The following is a 21,313-nucleotide window of genomic DNA, read 5'->3' on the forward strand; positions in this document are numbered from 1 at the left end:
GTCTGCCAAGCCATTAAAGAAAGGGTAAAGACCATATGCAAATCAGGCCTGGTGCCACACCAAAATGGGCAGCCCAGCCCAAACAATTTGGCCACGTCCCTTCTGCACGTGACCACAAGTGACGCCAGGCCTGTTCCAGCCTCATCGAGCATCATCGGTGAGGTATAGCTTGGGTCTCTAGGACCAGCAGGCTCGGGCCCAGTGTCTGGGCATGACCTTCAACAAGAACCAAACACAAGGAGTGACAGCTGGAAGGTTTTGAATCAATCTCAACTTCTCAAGAAGCACAGGCCTATTGCGCCCTGTCCTTTGTGTGCAAATGTTCCCATTGTCAGACTTTACACCGCTAGTGTGGTTCCTGGGGATGTACTTGTGACTGCAGATGCAGGAACCTCCTTTATGATATACTAGCTGTATTTCCAAACTCCAGCATTGGACATTTTCGTGAAAAAGGACATACACTGATGTGAAAGAATCCTAAGTAGGACCATCTCCCTGTTGGTTGGTCAGTGAAATCCACAGCAGATCATTTATGTTCAGCCATCCTTCCTGCAGCTGACTTCCTCCATGCCGTCGCTCTGTCCATTGGGTTGCTGCCAGTAGCTGTCAGATTCTGCTTTCTGGTGGGGCTTCTTATGATTCAACTGAAAAGACTGGCCTACTACTCCTTATATGCTACAGTGGATTGTGTAGCCACATGTTGTTGGACCCCCACTCTTCTGCTTGGACAGGGCGCTCAGAAATTTTCTGACTTTCCACAATAGTTTTATGATTGTGTAGTTTTCTTTAGGTTTGTTTGCATTATTAGTTTTGTTCTTCTTTCTCTATTTGATAATATTGTGGTGTTATACAGCGCTTCTTACCAGATGCCTCCAGATTCTAAGTGCTGTAATAACAGGTGTTATCATTACTCCACTTTGAATAATAGTTGATTTATTGCCATTAGGACTAATTCAGAAGGATAAAAGGCTGAGTCGATCCTACCGCAGTATTTGAAATTGCTAAATCCAGTCTCCCTCTTATCAGAGACCAATGCTTTATTTGTGTGGCTAAGCAGTCATGCCTAAGATCTCAATTGGGCCTCATTATAAACTTGCCGGTCCAGAAACAACTTACCGGCACCATTGTTTCCGGACCGGCAAAGTACAAGTCTCCCTGAACGGTGCCCTCCTGCCCGTCAGGTCAGATCTGCCTGGGCAGACCGGCACCCACCCGCAGAGTTCCATGGAAGCACTGCCACCATTAATACCAGTGCCAGTGTTTCCTTGGTCCCCACTCCGTTATGGGACTCTATGGGAATGGGGAACAACATTTTACCGCTGAGGTTGTAATCCCCTGCTGTTACCAGCAAGTCAGGTGCTGGTAACTGTTTACGGGTCTGGTGGCAACGGCTGGTATCACCGGCACGGTTACAGTCGGACCTGTAATGAGGCCTAATATCTTTAACTTTCTCCCTCTGTCAAGTTGATTTTTGGGAAAACATGGTCCTCTTTGCAATGTTGGAGCAGACAGCTCAGTGCTATGATTGCAAAGGGACCAATTTTGAGTCTGGCTCAAGAACGGTGACAGTTGTTTTTTTTTACAGTCACCACTCCATGGTTGTGTGCAGGGACACAGTTTGTAATTTATTATTTGGGTGGACTGCAACAAGGAAAATTTAGTGACATATAATCGCAATTGTGTGACGTTGTATAATCAGCAGATTGTCTACCATGGATGACATGTTCATGCTGGAGTAGAGTAAAAATCATGCAAATTATCAACGCCTAAACCTTTTACTCATCATATTTACTCTACTCCACATTTCCCTTCATTTTAATTTCCGTTTCCACCACCCTCATCCTTTCTGCATACAAATGTGCATTACATTTCTACGCTGGCACAAATGCTCCAGATTTCTGTGGAATGCGCCTACTTTTTGGACTAATAAAAAAAACGGCGAATTCCACAGAAATCCTTGGAAACGCTGCTTGCTATGTATAAATGGCAGGTGGCGTTTACTTACTTTGCATTGTGAAGTGCAAAAACAAAGGCAAAGAGCCATTTTCGGCTGTTTTTACACCTTTGTTTTGCATGTCATAGTGCAAATTACTAAAATTCATGAAGGCAATGGGGTTATTACGAGTTGGGCGGTAAGGGTTAACGGTCACCGGTAATGATGCCGGTGCCGGTAAACCCTTACTGCCCTATTTTGAGGTCCCTTAGTGGGTCCCAGCAGGAACGGCTGGTCTGACCAGCCGGTCTCTGAGGGTCCCGTTAAGGGACCTTGGAGCAAATAACGGGCCCGCAATTTGCGGGCCCGTTATTAGCGCCTGCCCCATTCCCATTGAGCCCTGTGGGGGCTCAAATGGGAATGGGGAATGGTTAACTGAATGGGGACTTACCGGGTCCGCATCGGTCGGAATGTCCCGATAAGTCCCCATTCAGCCAGACCGGACCCGGACCTAGGTTTGGAGGGAGCGATGGCGCTAATAGCGCCATGGCTAACTCCAAACTCGTAATGACCCCCAATGTAACAGGTCCCCTCCGTGCAATTTACTCCCTGGGAAAACCAATGACCTCCTGCGTGTTCTGCAAGCACACGGGAAACTGGAAACGGTATTTTACTAGCAAATACTTACTTCAAGAAACAAATTCACATTTTCTCATTGACTTGATGTTTGTTTATAAATAAAATGCCAAGTCATTATTTAGTCTGTGAAATTGTATTTTTTTTATTCGAAGTGCAGATGTTTCGATTGACTCGCAGTTGGATTAAAACTAAAGGTCAGTGGCGCTGATTCTGAATATAAATGTCTCGGGTAGGAGACACATTTCATACCTTCCCATTCAGGAAACATGATTAGTGAATAGCAAAGTTTGACTTCTTTCATTTAAACATTTTACCATTGATTTAATGAGAAAGCAAATCACGTACACTCTGCTTACTATTCTGAACTGGCCACACGGTCTTGGTTGGAAAGCATGCATCTTACACCAGTGAAGGGCCCAACCTTTGGATGTCTCTTCGAGGGCAGTGCGTGTGATCTAGAGCTAGGACTGAACACATACCCCCAAACATGATCTGGGCTGTGTTCTGTGTATGTGGCTCATGTCACTGTAAGTATAATCCCTATTTCTCTTCATGTATGCTTACTTTATTCTGTTGCTCGCCTTTTAACCCCTTAACTGCTGGGCTATTATGCAAGTCTGTGCAAATACGACGAGCATACTCTTACTAACACATTCACTGATAAAGAAAAATACATTATCAAAACATTACAGTCACATTCATGGGGGAAGCATAGGGATGTGCCAAAACGTGAGGGGCTGTGTCCACACAACTAATTCCTGAATGCAAAGAGATGACAATGCATAAACCAGTTTAAAGATCACAGGAATGCTTCAGTCTATTGAATGAAAATTAAACGTGACAAGAAGGTGTCTTAAGACAAAAGAGTTTCTCAGACGTAGTCAATCAAATAAAAACCTGCAAAACCTTCCTGTTTGAACATTATTTTAAGCTTGGCGATCAACGGGCGCGACCGTGAGCAGGTAGCATGCAGTAAAATCCCAAACAATCACAATCCCCACGAACTAAGAGAGCAAAAGCACCTGTGGGATCTCTGGGCTGCAATGGCAGAGTGGTGAAAACGATAAGTGAACTCTGAGATAGTCACAACAGAAATGGCCAAAGAGATAAATGAAAGTAAACTACTAACTACAGAAGTTAAGATGATCAATGCAAGCGTGTAAGCCTGGGTGAACTTTCTCAAAAGTGATCAGCGAGGCTCCAGCGTATCTCCTAGTGAGATTCGGGAAGGTTTGCAGGTTCCTGAGGTTTTTTCTTCCCGGTAGAATCGTCCTGAATCGACTTTAAGAGCCGTACATCTTCAGGGAGAGGTTTGGACAGCTTTGGTGACACACGCATGAGGAATAGTGAGGCAACATATGTATTAATAGGGAGAGTCCTTGGCTACAGGTCAAGGACCTCAGAAAGTCCAGGGCTGGGACATAGTCAGGCGTATAAACTTCACCGAATACCATTTCACCAAATGAGAAATCTTCGGAAAAAAGTCTTTGAATTTGGTTGGGTAAGTGGTTGCTTTTTAAAACATAGATGGTGGTGGGGTAAGGGTATAGGATAAGGTAGGGGGAAGTGGAAAGGGGGGGACTCCCCCTGCATAATAAAAACAATGGCAAGAAAAAACTATTTGAAGATTTCACCTTTAGGTGAAGTGGATTCAGTGAGATCACATACATTCCTAGTCACATGTCAAGCATTCATGATGTACACTCTTACCATTTCGTCTAGTAGTATTGAAATGTAGGATTGCAATGTTATAAGCTTTGTACCTGGGGAAAAACAAATTACTTGCACAGCAAGAGACCTACTCTCAAAAGCTTTTTTGTGCACAAGTGATGCATGTGTGTATTACATCACTTTCACCAACAAAAAGATGTGCCATACTCAAAGTTATTTGAAAGTGCAAGCACTGCTTCACCCTCCTTTACACATTTGCAAACATAAGGGACTATTTTTGCAAATTCTAACATACACTGCAAATTCAAAAATTGGATGTGCATTAAAATATGCAAAAAATGAACACATTCCCCTGCTCTTCCTTGGAGCTAGTGCAGGGGAAGTTCAATGCACAAGTGTTCTTTCTGACTCATTCATGCATTTTAAGTGCAGGAAATCAGTGTTGTTCAACGTTTATTACTTGACCTGAAACAGGGACATAGATCCCTTTATTATTATTTTTTTTTTACACATTTCACAATGACAGGCCTTTTCAGGGGCTGTCATGATGAAATGTCCTCCAAACATCCACGTGGATGCAGGCAGTACCATACATGCGCCTGAAACTGATATATATATGGCGGCCGGCCAGCGCATCCATTTTTCTGCAGCACAGACTTCTGGAAATGTGCAGGCCACTGTGAGGGGTTACTAATGTGAGACTCAAGACTATGTTTAGTTTCTCAAGGTTTGGCATTTTATTTTAAACCAAAAGATACAATAAACCCTAACTTAACCTTCGCTACCAGGGGATTCCCTTCCTAGTTTAGGTTCTAAGGGAAAACCTCCTAGCATACACAAAATGAACCCTCACACTAAACAACAACACATTCGAAGTAACTTGAAAGCAACATAAATAAAACGTTACCAAACAACCAGTGTCTTAGAGGATGTCTATTGATCCTGGGCAGATCTTGCTCCCCCAGGAATGTCCCAAAGTCACTGCTTTCCAAGGAAAAGAAAAGTCTTGAATAAAGTCTTGAAAAGTTCCAAAGCAATTAAAGTTCACACAAATAAAAATACACTGGTAACTGTTCCTTCTTCGCTTGAGGAAAGGTGTCCCTTTCCAAGTTCCACAAAGAAAACAACAGCACCAATGGGGTTCCTGGATAAACTCCCTCCAGGAAAAGAATGTTGAAAACAAAAATAACACTTCTTCTGAACTGCCAGTTTTCTGCATACAACTTCTGAGACATCTTTTACGAACAGTTTTGTCAGGATGCTTCTACTTAAGGTTTGCTGTTTCTCCAGCAACTCCTTTTTCCGTTTAATACTGTGAGAGCAGGCTCCGTGGCCCACAGTTGACTTCTGCTTCTACTACATGTAACTGGTACAATTCTGACAAGGATGTTTGACGACCACAGATCTGTGGATACTGCTATAACTTATAACGTTAGGTAACTGCTACAAGACCTCTTCGACCTCTAGAGGTGGACAAGGTACTCTTCTCTCTTGTCTGGCATGAGAGTGCAGCCTCTTTGCATTTTCTTCCATCTTGTAGCCACATACAAACATGTCTGTAGCTTCCAGACTATTTGTTCCTACTTAACCAGTCTTGGCGTTACAGATTTGCATGTATGAATTTCAAGAGATACCCTGCTCCTTTTCCCAACCTCATATGAACCTTCTTCCTCCAGAGGTTACCCAAAGCTACAGTGCCACTCTCTTAGCCATGTCACCCTTATACTATAGTAGAGGACTCTGGACTGACAATAGCTTCAGTGAGAGAGTCTTAATGATGCAACGTTCTTCCATGAGCTGGATTAACTTAAACAGGGATGTGACTATTGGCTTGTGCATTGCTTGTTGTTTGTTCTTCTTCAGTCACTTCTACGACTTCTGCTTCATTAGTTACCATGTTGTGAGATGACAGTCTCATTAAAGGAAACACATTTAAGCACACGCAATTCCGTTTTACTTGTGAACTGCAACTTCAACCAATGAGCGCTCCCCACCTTTCGGTCAGCATAAAGCCTCCAAGGTATTGGGAAACACTGTTACTTGTGCAGCTGCTTTAAATGTTTCACTGCCCTTGTAACAAGTCGGGAAAGTCAGTTCGGTATTAATGAGTGTTACCGGCAGCGTTCTCCCTTCAACTGGAGGGATGCGACTGCTCGTCAATCAGTTACTTTAGGGAAAGAACAGATGCTTTGAACACACACGGGTATTTCACATCGTTCTAATAGGCGCTTGTTACATTTGCTGTGTCAGAAAGACTTCCCACTTTGATATAACTGTGAGTTTCAGAAAAGATGGATGCAATTACTGGCAAGGTGTTTAGATTCATTGGGAATTTGGAGCTTCCTCTTTCCGGCTCATCAATACTATTGACTGCATGCTGCTTCTGCTTCATGGCTTTGTTTCTTCAACTTCTACTGCTACAGTCAGTCTTGGGATCCACACCCCCCCCTGCTGCACAGGTGTCTCTGATCCAGCCTCATCAAAGGAGAGGCTTCTCATTTCCGGTTTCCCTCGACTTGTGTCTTTACATGGGCCTTGGGTGGATGCACAGCTCTGTATTCAGAACAATTAGGCAAACCTCGAGAGACTGCCTGTTTCTTCCAGCCTCTTCCAATGCTGCCACAGGCAAGTAGGGTTTGTGAGCACAGTACTAACTCAGAGCCTGCAGGTGGAATCTGCTCCTTCTCTGATCCGGCGTCCCTTCTGTGGTCAAACTTACTGGAAAACTGCCAGCTCTGTGTGCCCTTCCACTTCAACAACAGCTATCATTCTAACAAACAAAATGAGCATGGGTCTATGCAGTCACCTTCACCTTCCACTACTGCAAACATTCAGAATAATTTCAAGTTCCAGCCCCAGTTCTCTTCACACAGGGCACAGCTGTTTCAGTGTCAATGAACAGTTAATTACCAGCTCAACATTGCAGTCTCCAAAGAGTGAAATGTTGTAAGGCAATTGGCTCCTCAAAAGCTAAAACAAAGTAGGTGCTGTAATTATGCTACTATGCAATCTTATGCCATCACAGGGACTCTGCAATGGAACATGGTTGACAATTATGCATCTACAAAGACACACCATAGAGGCCCGCATAATCGCTGGAACTTAGATACTGTTCTTATACCACGCATACCTCTCATTCAATCTGATACAAATATGCCTTTCAAATTCAAAAGAAGAGGTATGTTTCCGTACTCAGCTGATACAATTCATCAGTGTTAGGTTGCCATGTGCTGTCCGAATGGCAAAGTGCAGCTCTGTGTGCCCTTCTACTTTAACAACAGCTATCATTTTAGCAAACAGAATGAGCACGGTTTTACACGGTCATCTTCACCTTCCACTATCAAAAACATTCAGAATAATTTCAAGTTTCTTCTTTCCACCCCATCTCTCTTTACACAGGGCATGGCGGTTACAGTGTCAATTACCAGTTAATTACCGGCTCATCATTGCAGTTTCTAATGAGCAAAATGCTGTAGGACGAATGGCTCCTCTCAAGCTAAAATTGGAAGTAGGTGCTTAGATCATGCTACTATGCAATCTTTTGCCATCACAGGGACTCTGCAATGGAACAAGGTTGACAATAACGCATCTACAAAAACACATCATAGAGGTAATCGGTGGAACTTAGATACTGTTCCTATACCATGTATACCTCTCATTCCATCCGATACAAAAATGGCATTCAAATCCAAAGAAAAGAGTTACCTATACGTTTAGCCTTTTCAATTAATATTAATAAGTCACAGGGACCTACGCCCCCTTCCTGGAAGCAATCAGTGGTAATTCCAATATTTAAGAAGGGGGGCAGAAATGACACTTTGAATTACTGATCCGATATTGACCTTTAAGAGCTGCTAGAACAGGAATGTTATGATGGGAATGGCTAGTAAAGAAATAATAAACTATTGAATGTGTAATAACGGAGGATCAGTAGATGATGAAGCCATTCTGTGGCAGGCCTTGAAATTATTTATGTGGGTAATATCATAAGCGATGTATTGCAGAAAAATCAGACTAAGGGGGATAAGGAGAGTGAGAAACAATTAATGATATTATTATGGGCTCAAACTAATGATAAAAATATCCTGGAGAAAACAAAATAATGACGTGTGAGAATGATATTAATTGTAACCACAATGACAAGATGGTAAAATATATATTTTTGCTATAACAGCGATCCTGGGGGAATGAATAAAAGTGTAGTTGTCAGGTAGCATAAAGAATAAGAGCATATTCGATTTTCAATAAAATTGTTTCTTTAAAAGATATACAAATTCAGTCCAGTTATCACATCATGACTAGCATAGCAGTAATCTCTGCACCTGAACACAATGCCATGCATGATTTATTCATGTTTTAATTGTTCTGCTAGTAATTGAATATTCGTCTAATTCTAATTACTATTTGCATGCAGTGTAATGCTCTATTATTTTCAAGTTTGCACAGACTATGGTCTTTCAAAGAGCCTTCCAACCAACAGCACTTTGAAGCAAAAGCAATGGCTGGAGATGCATTACAAATATAAAATAACATAACATAGAAAGGGGAATCTACCTTGTAAGTATGCAGAATTGATTCTAGATGCCGATGTTTCGGAGCTAGAATGGGTTGAGGCAGTAAAAATTATGCAAAAAGGGAATTGCCCAGGCCTAGATCGATATCCAGTGGATATCCAGATTCAGACCCTGCCTGACTCCAGCACTCAAATCATCACACAACTCCAGCCTGAATAGAGGAAGTCCCTTCATTGCTTCAAGGAATCAATTATTAAGGTAATGCAAAAGCTGGGAAGTGATCCACCAAGGCACACAGACTATAGGCTGATATCGTTAATCAAAATAGTCAGTAAGAGCATGATAAAAGGTCTCACAAAAAATCAAGACAATTGCACCAACAATACTGCACAGATCTCAAGGGCATATGGCACAGCATAACACAACACTTGTGCTGGATATCTAAAAACTAAAATGCAATACTTGGAATTGACTCAGAAAAAGCAATTGAGAATATGTGTTACCAATGCCTCTCTGAACAGTTAAACACTGTGAAGTTTGGGGTCAAATCTAGAAAAGTGCTAGAGATTCAGTATGTGGCTTCAGGTCCATATGTAAAGATACACAGCATCTTCTCAACTAACATCGACACATGGAAGGGTTGACAAATTAACATGCAATTTATTTAATAGCTCACAAAGGGTTTGCTAATTGATAATTATAATTGACAATAGCTATCAGGGTTTAGTCAAAGAAAACTGGAACATAAAACCAAAAATCTTCAATGTTATTAAAAAATATGCCTCAGTCTCTGGATGTTATGTTATGTTGACTTATACTGCACACCGCTGCCACCCAGAGGCAGCCTCCAGGCACTCACGTGGCTCTGCAAGAAAGAGGACGGGGTAGGTTAGTGAAGGTAGAGGGATAGGTTAGGTCCAGAACCAGGAGAAAATGGCGTCTGTTTGTGTTGGTTTGCAGATGGTTTGTCTGCGTGCAATGGTTTGTTGTATTCGTAAGGGTGAGGCCCAATGCCGGTTTGTTTGTTGTATGTGAATGTTATGTTGGGTGTGCGTTTGTGTGTTTTATGTGTAAAATGACTGTATTTAAGGTTGTGGTTGAGCGCACTGGCTTGTGAATCTGTAAGGGTTAGACCCAGTGTGTGAGTTGTTTGTTGTATGTGAATATCAGTTTTGTTAGGTTTGTGTTTTATGTGTACATTGGCTGGTGTTTAAGGTTATGGTACTGCATACTTGCTTGTTGTGTCCATAATAGTATGGTCCAGAACCTCGGATTGTTGTTGTATGCAAGTGTTATTTATGGTGGGTGTGTGTTTGTGTGTATTTTGGCTAGCCCACAGGTGTGTATAGTACAAGGAATGTGTGTAGGATGGGAGCAGGAGTGGGGGGATTTAAAGTGAATTGGGAGAAATCAGAAACCATACACAATTTGGAAGGATGGGCTGACACAGTGCGCCTAGAACAACATCAGATTGACCGTCTCACAAATCAACTGATGGATTCACATATCAAGAATGATGGCGTACTATGTCCTGGTGCAATGGGAAAATAGTCTCATTCAACATTCCTGTCTTAATTTTTGTTTAGTTTACAAAAAGTAAAGACACTTATGAGAACGCATTAAGCCAAAACTCCAGGATTAAATCTTCAGAACAGTGTTGAAAATAAGAGATACATACAATACATATAGGAATCTAGAAATAATAGTTGTAATAACGGGTTGTATAAAGGGAAAAAACCATGGCTTATCTACTATTACTATTCCAACCAGTCAGTCACCCATAGATGATATAGCAAGGTTTAAAGGCCTGCCAGCTTGAGCTTTGATAGGCCCAAGCGAAGTGAGTGCCTCAGCTCAGGCTGCAGGCCCTTAAACTGCATGTCCACCCCCCGCCCCCTTCTGGGGCATGAAAGCTATTTTCACCCTGGGATTTCCCAGGGTGTGAAGGGTTTTTTTTTTTTTCATCTGACAGGAGATGAGCTCAGCGCGAGCCCATCTCCCACCGGAGAAAAAATAATGTCAAACAAAATGGCTGATGCCATTAAAATAGAAAAGGAAGCAGGTCCCTTTTCGGATGACGGTGAACATGGAAAACATGTTCCAAAATGGCCACCATCATCTGAAAAGGGATTTAGTACCTTTTCTATTTTAATGGCAGCAGCCAGGAGGGAGGAGCATCAGGGACAGGACCGCAAGGCTCCGGTCCCGCAGGTAATTTGGGGTTTGGGGAAGGGCAATTGGGTTTTCCTAATCTGGGGATGCAACAGGGAGAGACTCCCTGTTGCCTCCCCACGTTAGATTAAAAAAGGAAAGAAATGCACCACGCGGCAAAGGGACTCAGGTGGCTGGAAGAGTGGATAGGGATTGTGTATTCTTGCCCGCTGTTTCAGCCACCTGATTGGCTAAGTGCCCTTCCCCGGGTGCAAATAGGTCATAAGGGTTGATCTCCATAAGTCTAATAACTGAAAAGAAGAAAGGTGAAGAAAAGAGAAAGAAGTGGAAGAAGGAAAGAAAAGGGAAAAAAGAAAATATAAGAATAGAAAAGAGAGAGGGGTAGGAAGAAAGAGGGAAAGCAAGAGAACAAAAAAAGGAATGTCAGTATAGAAAGAAAAATAGATTTGTATAGGGATATGTATAATTTTGAGGGTTTAACGTAGGTTCTATTATACAACATGAAGAGGGTTTGGGCTATGCACGTAGCACTGGAGGTGTGCTGAATCTTCCCCAAATATCTGGCCAAACTGATTTGAGTTTGGTTCTACCATCCTCTGACCATTGCTTTTCTGTGTTCCTATTTGGATGCGGCTGCACAGGAGTGGACAACAGTTTATAGACAACAGAGACCAGCTTGAGAATACCTTTGAGGGTCAACACACCAAAAGAACTGCCTTATGTTCACATAGCAATAGTTGAGGGTATCTCAAAAATTGGCATTCAGGAAGATTATTTGATTGTTGTAGTTACTTGAATGACATAATGCCAGTGGAGACCATATTTGATCAGAACATAATATTCACTGATTGGCCCATGAAGACTAAAAATCTAAGTTTACCGCCCACTTTCATATTGTCGTTAAACCATAAAGGTTGGGAATGTGCTAACTAATGTATTCCACTGAGGCTCATTTCCCAGCCATGCAGGGTTTTGATAGTATGGGATATTACTTCTAATACTTGTTTTAATGAAGGGAATGTCTCTGGCCCCACATGGGGAAGCAAGATGCTCTTCTAATTCACGTCCTGCTTAGGAGAAGATCCTGTCCTCTTCTACCAGCCACTAAAGGCCTTGAATAATTACCGATGCATGAAGACACTTTTTAAAGTGAAGAATTCTTACCCCCCTTGTGATGGGGCCAGCTGTAGTCTAATAATGGAAATTGTAGGCTTCTTACCTTGCCATAAGAATTTAGATATGGCTTCAAGCATATGATGGAGGATTGTGGCAGTCCACTGCATTGATAGAATGGGCAGAGGGTAGAGCACCACTGGGGATACACTCAACTGGACAGTCTCTACCCTTCCCCACCAGAACAAGAGCAGCAAGAGCATTTATGCAGAAATGTCTCAAGATTTGTTGTCGTAGTTTTGTAAATTAGTCGCTAGGTGTTTTGTTTATTATTAGAGAACTGAACAACCAAATATTTAATAGAGTTTGGCTACCATAAGAACCCAGCAGCCTCCACATGTGATATAAGACAGTACTTATTTAAAAGCATAACTTCTGTTTTTCAACTTGAAATGTGTACCCAGACAGCTCAGACTACTTTCTATTTCCTCCAAAAGCTGTGTAAGGAACGGATATGCTATGATCTCATCAGCATAAGTAGATGACTTGATATGAAATCCTTGAGTGCCTGCCCCTATGATGGATTCATTCATGGAAATATGTTGAAGCAGAGGTTTACAGACATAGAGTGAAGAGAAGGGACACCCTTGTTTAGTGCATCTATACAGATTGAAATAGGAAGAAAATGCCCAATTGACAAAAACAGTGGACGTGGGCTGGTAATATAGGATGAGAATATAGGCATTCCCTGTCCCAGACCATGCCACTGCAAAGCTGCAGCCAAACAAAGACAGCCCCCTCTGTAAAAAGCCTTTGCAGGATCTAGTGTGATGGCCACCAAGGGTTTATCAGTATGTTTTGCTGGATCAATATTGTCACAGTGTAGGTGGGTAAAGCCTGTTTGGTCCTTCTGTATTACTTTAGGGAGTTAAGGGTCTCACATCTTAGCTAGGATTTTTGCAAAGAGCTTAGCCTCCACATTAATCGGGGAGATGGATCTGTAGTTTTTAATCAGAAGGGGGTGCTTTCTCAGTTAGGGAATTACATGTTATCACTGGCTCATAAAAAGTGCTGCTCTGCTCTCACCAGGAAAGGTAATGTACAAAGAGAGCCTGCAACTTGGGGGCAAGTAATTGAGGGAACAGGTGGGAGAATTCCATAGGGAACCTATCCGGGCATCTTTCATTACATTCCCGAAGATTGTCACAGATATATGAATATCTAATATTATTTTTATTTTACTGTTGTTTTATCAAGCAACAATTTAAAATCTCAATTATTTAAAAGCACAGGGCAAGCAACGGGATGAGGGTCAGGGAGGGAATGGAACAGACAAGGAAAAGGTGGGGGGTGGTGGATATGAAGGAAGGGTGGAGAGAACAGGGAGTGAAATCAAACAATTGTTGCAGGAAACCAGGTAGGTTGGTAAATTTCCATTTGACTTGACAATACAAAGAAATACGAGAACAAAAGTGCAACAGAATTCAGCATAGGGGCCCTAGGAATGTGGTACGGAGTGAAGTCATTCCTCTGGTAGTGGTACAGGTCTAGGCCATCTGCAAGATGTGAAAAGAAAAGATTTGCTGAGCAAAATTAATACAGGTCTGGGAAGGAAATCAAACAGTTTTTGAAGTATCTTTTTAATCTGTTTTAGATTGATTCAATTCCCAGCTTTGGGGAGGTCGTTTTCAGGTTTAAAGGCAGAGGAATTAAAAGTTCTAGATTGATTATTAGAATAATTATTGTTCGGGTATTTATTGAGACTGAACATTTCTTAAGGAAGCAATGGAGTGCTTCAGAAATCATAGGGGGAAGGACACAGTGAGGGAAGCAGAGATACAATGGAGCGGGGAGCTAACAACGGGGAAGACAGGCAACTTGTTGTTGCTTTTTGTACTTGGGAATCTTCAGGAGGTTCTCTCCTGATCTCATGTTTCTGAATGGGACTTAAGGGGACTGTTGGAAACAAAGGTATTCGGGGTGTTTCTGTTGCACTCTGTTAGATAGATAATTGTTTTGAAGCAGAATCTGTGCTTGAAAGGCAGTCAATGTAAAGCTTTTAGTGGTGGTGAGATGAGTTTTTACATGCTGAGCTCTAAAATCTGTCTAGCTGTGTGGTTCTCGGTGCATTTGAGTTCATGGTTCTTGTCTTTAGTGAGGCCCATGTACATAACAGTAATCCAGATTTTAGAGGAACATGGCTCTGGTCACCTCAATCCGAATATTTTGGGTCAGTATGGCATAATTGAAATATGATCAGGAGGCATAAAGGTAATGAGTGATGTTTTTTATTGATAATCATACATTTGCCCACCAGCTCCTTCACTTAACGTCTTCTCAGCTCTAACGTTTTCTTCCACTGTATCTTTCCTTTAGCATTCCATGGTCTACATTCCACACACTCCATACCAGGTTGGCTATGGAATGTTACCTGCAGAGCATGGAATTCTACAATGATCTTCTGTAGTGCCATCAGTGCAAATTGGTCTTCAGGGATATTTTGTCAATTTGTGGTGTAAAGGTAAAATACTGTAAAACACAATTTTTTAGAGATTCGTTGGAGGTGTACCTAGAGAATTGGGCTAGAATAAAAGGAGCGTCAGGATTTCAGTATTCAAAGGATTAAGGCAGAGGTTGTTCAGTGTTAACTATTCATGTACTGCTCTAAGACAATTAGTGATGGTGCCATGATGAGAGGAGTTGTTGTCGAGGTGAAGTGTCTTAGTGCACAAGAAAAAGTGATCCCACCTTTACATAAACATGACAGCTCGAGATTTGTGGCATATGACATATGTCTAAGCATTAGCACTGAAGCATACCTGGGTGGAAATGAGATGTCCAACTCATACAATCTGTCTTTAAAAACGGACAATTCCTTGTCGAATTCTAAAAGCTGAAAATACAAAAGAAACACAAGAGCACAGCATTACAGAAAGAAAAGCATATTGTATACAGTTTTGAAGGAGGAAGCATATCGTTTATATTGTACATCTATTGAGACTTCAACCTACTGTCAATGCACACACTCCCAAATTAAAATTAGAATCAATTTGTGGGTGTCCTATGTTTAATCAATGCATATGTCTCCCTTTTCACTATGGAATATGTGTATGTAAAACAGTGTATGTATTTCTGTATTGGTAGTCTCCTAGGCCCTTTACTTTACCAACTCTTTGGGAACCCTGTCTCCTGGTTGCAGGACACCAAACCATGCCCTTTGATTTGATTTGGGAATTTATATCACACATATCAACAAAGAAGGATCCAAGCAGAGTCTGCATCTGGGAGCAGGTGATAAACAATTGATGAACAGCCCTGAATATGGCTGCAAGCGTTTGAGCCTCTTGACCCCCACACCAGCACAAGAGTATTATAGGGTACCTGAAGTAATGACAGGTTCCTCCTGACCTGCCAAGCTGAGGTCTGCAGGGGTACACTGGTGGAGTTTTTCGCAGTCAGAAGGCATGGGAAGTGCGACCCCTGAGGAGAGCAGGCGGCAACGTGGAAAGGACAACCGACACTGTGTGTGGAGCTGGGCAAGCCGAAAGGACCCACAGAGGACTCTCTTGCCGTGGGCTGCAGATGCAGCATTAGGATGATTGTTGCACTCACTCTGGGAGGCTGCATCTGTGCTCAATGAGCTGAGGGAGGTGAACCGTCAATGAGGGGCACTGAGGGAGAACGGCATTGTTCTTGAGCCTCCTGTCAAGAGGTCTCCCTGCAGCTGCAGTGGGGATGGACGCAAAGCTGGAGGTGAGGCCCTCTTCAGTGGTGTTGTCTATAGAGGGACTTCTGAGGAGAATCCTCACGGCCATCTTTGAAAGGAGTGGGATATATGGGATTACTTTACACGTGGTTGCAAAAACACAATTCAGGAACACCCTTGCAAGTGCCATCGCAGCGAGTGATCTTCTGGGATCGTATTGGGGGCCCTGAACATTTGGTGTTTGATTAAGTGTGGCAAAGGAAGGGCAGTGGTTTGCATTTGGTTTAAAGTAGGGAAAATATAGAGTATATGTTTTTATACTTAAGTGTAGTTTCATTTCCTCCAAAGTCAGAGCAGTAGTGGTATGTTTAGGTTTCAATTAGTGGGGTGTGATGTAAATACTTTTGTGGTGTTTTTCCCTGTTTCCCTCATATTGGAAACATAGGGTCGAACTCACAGAAGCTCTGTGGATCAGGCCCATAGTGTTGGCACGGTTTCATTTGTTTGTAGTGTTATACGTTTCATGCGGGGATGGTCATATTTAGGGTCTGTTAGGCACAGCTCAGGGTTTACAGCTCAGAGTCAAGCACATTATTCTCCCTTTATTAACTTTTGTCTGTACCCTGCAATAACACAATGAATCATCCCACATGTATTGTATACCACATACAGCCAACCCCACCAGATTTAAAAGTACATAAACTCTGGCTCATCGTGCTTTTTTAAGGTTGCACTATGCACATCAGATATTCAGGTGCTATATGTTTTCCCTGTGAATGGGTTCTGCAACCATGCCTTTAATCGCTGACCCATTTGTTGATACGGTGATACAGTGGTTTCTGATTATTTATTTTGTCCTTACTGCCCATATTTGGTGGACTTCAAGTGTTACTTACCTCATTTGAAAGTTATTTCGAAATACCAAAATGAGTGGAAGGGTGCTCTCATCGGAATGCATAATGAGGGGTGCCTGCTGCTACAGTGCTTCAAAGCTCTTCTAATTAACCTTCTCTTCTGTTTTCTCCTTTCGTACATTATTTCCATTCTAGTTGCTCCTCTCCCTTTTCATGGTTACTTTGATTTGTATTACTTCCTTTTTTCTTGCATACCTTGCTTGTTCTTCGTTGAGGAGTATGAGAATAAGGGGAATTACAACAGCTTTGGAGAGTGCATCCAGCGCCATAAACGTGCATGATACAAGCTACGAAGGTTCTTATAAAATAAGCACACAGAGCATGGAAGCCAACAGCCACACACGCACACCTAAAAGAGATTCCCTTGTGCAAACACAACAAAGCGCGAGCAGTCACGCCTTATTGAACCATAGCATATTCAACCTATATCTGAACATAACCCTGTGCCATAGTGAAAACAGCTGCATTTAACATTAATTAGAGGACTATAACATGTATTAGCACCCTGGGAGGGGGAGCCAGCCAATCAGATGACTAGGAATGCAGGCTTCAACCACCAGTGCAAGCCCGCGTTCAATGCGGCCTGACTGCCGTTTCTCTCTCCCCTCCGCCATCTTCCCCCCACTCTCCATCCCCTTGTTTTTGTTGCCCCCCAATCCCCTACTTACCTTAATTCGGTGGCAGAGCGTGCTAGCACCACATCTGCTCCTTCCCCTTGCCTCTCACAGGCCGCCATGGAAAGGGAAGAGGGGCTCCGTATGGAGCCCTGCATTCCCTTTCCATGGCAGCCATCTTGGAAAAGGATTTTCCTTTGTACAACGGGATGCCACGCGTGTCCCGCTGTATGAAGGAAAATCACTTTTTTTTGGCACCCTGGGTTACCGCTTTGGCAACCCGGGGTTCTACTAGCCTTAATACCCTGTTCCAATGACTGGAACGGGGATAACAGCCCGGAGCCCTCATTATCTGCCCTCGCTATGGTTTAACGCCATATTAACAATAACAATGAATGACAGTACCCCTTTACACTAAAACTGAGCATGCAGTACATATATGACACGAAAATCTAGTTAGTCACCTCACAAGAATGAAAATCCTCACCCCCACAGCAGAACATATCAGCCAAACCTTTGCAAGGAAGCATACACACATCTCAATTGTAACTTTTCAGAGCACAAAGTTAAAGGCAGTGCAGTGATTAGCTAAGACAAGGGGGAACAAACCAGTTCCCAAGCTTGAGATACGGTGGTGAGGTCATGAGGGAGCAACAAAGAGATAACAGACCCCAGTGCTAAAGGGCAGAACACTGCATTCTGATTGCCAAAATATATTGTCCTAGTTGAATTCCCAGGCAAGCATTTGAAGGACATATAACAAATTGTGCTCCTGAGCAGTATGTTAAAATGTAATAACATGAAGGACATAATCCTGTGAAAGCAGAGCAATAACTGGTAGAAGATATGTCTGTTAAGACAGAGTGAGCAAGGCATAACACTGCCCCCTGCAGGATAAAGCACACCAATTAGCATCCGGGGCAGGGAGCTAATCTCAGCCCGCATTCTGAGCAACCTACCGGCTGCTTCCCCCACCCGCAATACCATCTTCACCAACCTTCCCTTTTTTATAATGTTCCCCTCCACCTCCCGCCCTACTTACCTATTCTAAACAGCGGCATCGCCTCTCAAATGCCGCTGCTTCACTTCTGCTGTCCCTCCGTGGCCGCTGTAAACATGGAAGAGGGGCTCCATACGGTGCCCCGCCTTCCATTTCCATGGCGGTCATCTTTAGAGGGTATTTTCATTCATTGAATGGGATGCACGTTGCCTCCCATTCAATGAATGAAAATACTTTTTTTAGCACCCCTAGTTATACAAGCGGTAACCCAGGGAGCTAATAGCCTTAAGTCCCTCTCTTGCAGGTCAAATCAGGTTTTATCAGCCTGGGGACCCTTGTTAAAAGCCCTTGCCTTTCTCAGGATTTTAACTCAGGCCCATGGCTGATAAAACCCAATCCGACCTGAGGATCGGGTCTTAACACCATATAAGGCTCCATTTGTTGAGGAGGAAGTTGTGCAGAATGCTATTACACATGGAGTAGGATTAATTTAGTAATGATGTATTTGTTTTCCAGAAGCTCACACGTAACCCTCATCACATGCACATAATAGATATAAAGACACCTTCATGAAGTCACAAATGATATAGATACACACACATATAAGTATATGAATATATATATATATATATATATATATATATATATATATATATACATATATATACACACACATATCTTTGTCACTGTGAGAGAATGAAGTCCGCACACAGCTAAGTCCCAGCACGATAGATCAAAGGCAGGATAGATTAAATCATTAGAAAAGGAAACCAGGCAAGTAATGTTTCCAATAATTAATTTTAAAGGGCACTAAATATAAATGGTTTACAATGGTGAGAATGGAAAGATGGGGCCAAACCTCGTAGGTCAACAGGAAAGGATGTCGTGTTACAATCTCAATGCCACACTGTCACACCTCACATAGGGATTTGTTGAAATTTACATAAATATTCACTCCACTCATACTTCTTGTGAAGCAACCAATTGCAAATTGTGTTTAGCTGATACATGTGTAAAAGTGAGCCATCCAATTAGAAAGTGTGCAAAAAGAGATGAGCTCAGTGAAAATGAGTTAACCTTTTAACACTCTAACTTAGTCACGAGGTTAGAGTTAAGCAATAGAGTTAAGAAATGTCTGGAAACACCATAGTGAAAATGGTGCAGGTCAAATCAGAAGCCTGGAAAACGTAATGGATTTGTAATATTTTTTGTCTTTTTCCTTTCTATAATACACTATAAAACCAAGCATTTTTCAGAATGAGGGATGAATGTTTGTTTAGATGTTTCCCTGCCTAGGCAGTTATAATACATTTTTGTTTTTCTCATGCATTCATTTTTCGCCTCTTCTGGATTGATTTGTATACTTGGATCGGGACTTATTTGGTGGCCCGAGTGTGGGTATCCAGGTGTTTTCGGAAAGCTGTGAGCTGCTCCGCCGCACTTTGGGAAGAAGCGAGGCCCACATGACGAGAGCAGAAGACTGCGCAAAACCATGAGGAGGTAGCAGGAGTTGGGGTTACCCAGAGGTATGACTGATAAAACAAGGCCCCTGTCCCTCCCCCTTGAATGGGGAGAGGCAGCCCCAGAAGACTTTGGATGTCTACAGTGAGCCAGTGCACCTGATCCGAGGACTACAGTGGGGAAGTGAGTATAAATGCAGAAGTTGAGTGAATGACGGTGTGAGCCACGTGGATTGTTTAGTTTTATTTTATTTTTAATAGAAATTGAAGAGGACTCCTGTAGTGAGGAGTGGTGATGTCACGTAAATTCAAAACTTGGTAAGTGAAGTGTACACATCCCTCAGTAAAGAAGGGAGGGGCAGCGCTGCTTCAATACTAAGAATAAGAGGTCCTGCACTAGCAAGGACTGTACCCACCGTCCATGGTAAGGGGTGAGAAGCAGAGAATAGTAAAAATGGTAAAACTGTGATTTTTTCTTGCATTGTATATTTTATATAGTGGTGAATGCTCAGAGGCAAATGTTGGTAGGATTTGAAGTGGGGAAAATATTGGGGTGGAGACTGTGTTTTGGAAAGGGGTGTGGTCTTTTGAAAATTTCTGTTTATGTGCATGATAGCACTGTGATTTTTGTGCTCAGGTGTTGGTTTTTGTATTGACGTTTACACTTTAGGGCTTTTGAAGCAAGTAAAGGGTGCACTGTAGAGGGACGGCTCTATGAGATATTTTTGGAGGCATTGTTTTCATTTCATTTTTTTGCAAGAAGCTATACGAATCAATTGTGTTTGTGCTATACTGAATAGAAGAGAAATGAGTACACCATTAGAGCACATGTGTAAGGAATTACCAACCTATAGGGAAAAGATCATTAAATATAATCAGGAGTGGGTGGTAGGAACAGAAGGAAACATGTTTACAGCTTGGCCAGCATTGGGCATGCATGGCAAGAGTATCATAGAGCACATGTATACCCATTTATTGTCCACCTATATGGGTAAGAAGCTGAAAAAGGGGCAACATATAATAGAACTTTGGAAGTTGTACGAGGAAGACGAAAGCAGTAATAAAGGAAAGAGGAACGCTGAAGGTGTAAGTGCCCTGACCCTGTCAGGTAGCATAAATACGACACATGATCAACGCCTGTGCAGTCGATACCATAGATGAGTGCAGAGAAAGGCACCCAATTGGCACAGGCTTCAGCGCCTACACAGCTGAAAGCTCCACCCATTATGGGCCATTATCTGTTAAAAACCAGCTACAGGATATACAAACCCCCGATATAAACCCCCAGCATATTCTGAAATTAAACCGTTAAGGGGAGCAAGTGCACCAAGCGACAGATGGGACCCGGCGATAGGGAAATTAAAAACTAAAGCTTTCAAAGATTTAGAAGCAGCAATACAAAAGACAGAGGAAGAATTATGAAGGTCGACAAGGAAAAGGAAGGGGCCCTGCCCTACGGTAGATGCAGAGACATGGGCAGCAGGAGAAAAATTATTGAAATTGCACAATCCAGTAATTAAAGACCTAAAAGTGGAAACCGAGGAGCCAAAGCTTCAGGATATAGACAATAAATTGAA

The 21,313-nt window shown here is 42.4% G+C and overlaps 1 protein-coding gene across 2 annotated transcripts in view; it reads right to left on the reverse strand.

Annotated features, from left to right (window-relative positions):
• The window catches only part of INPP5A (inositol polyphosphate-5-phosphatase A), a 3,154,590-nt gene that overhangs the window by 295,012 nt on the left and 2,838,265 nt on the right, over positions 1-21,313 (reverse strand). For both annotated transcript variants that reach the window (XM_069611412.1, XM_069611413.1), the window contains exon 12: positions 14,862-14,935. In XM_069611412.1, coding sequence (XP_069467513.1) covers positions 14,862-14,935 — 74 coding nt within the window. The remainder of the gene's footprint in view (positions 1-14,861; positions 14,936-21,313) is intronic.

The sequence above is a fragment of the Ambystoma mexicanum genome, chromosome 8, assembly GCF_040938575.1.
Source record: "Ambystoma mexicanum isolate Mex_15411 chromosome 8, UKY_AmexF1_1, whole genome shotgun sequence".
In the NCBI taxonomy this organism is placed as follows: Eukaryota; Metazoa; Chordata; class Amphibia; order Caudata; family Ambystomatidae; genus Ambystoma; species Ambystoma mexicanum.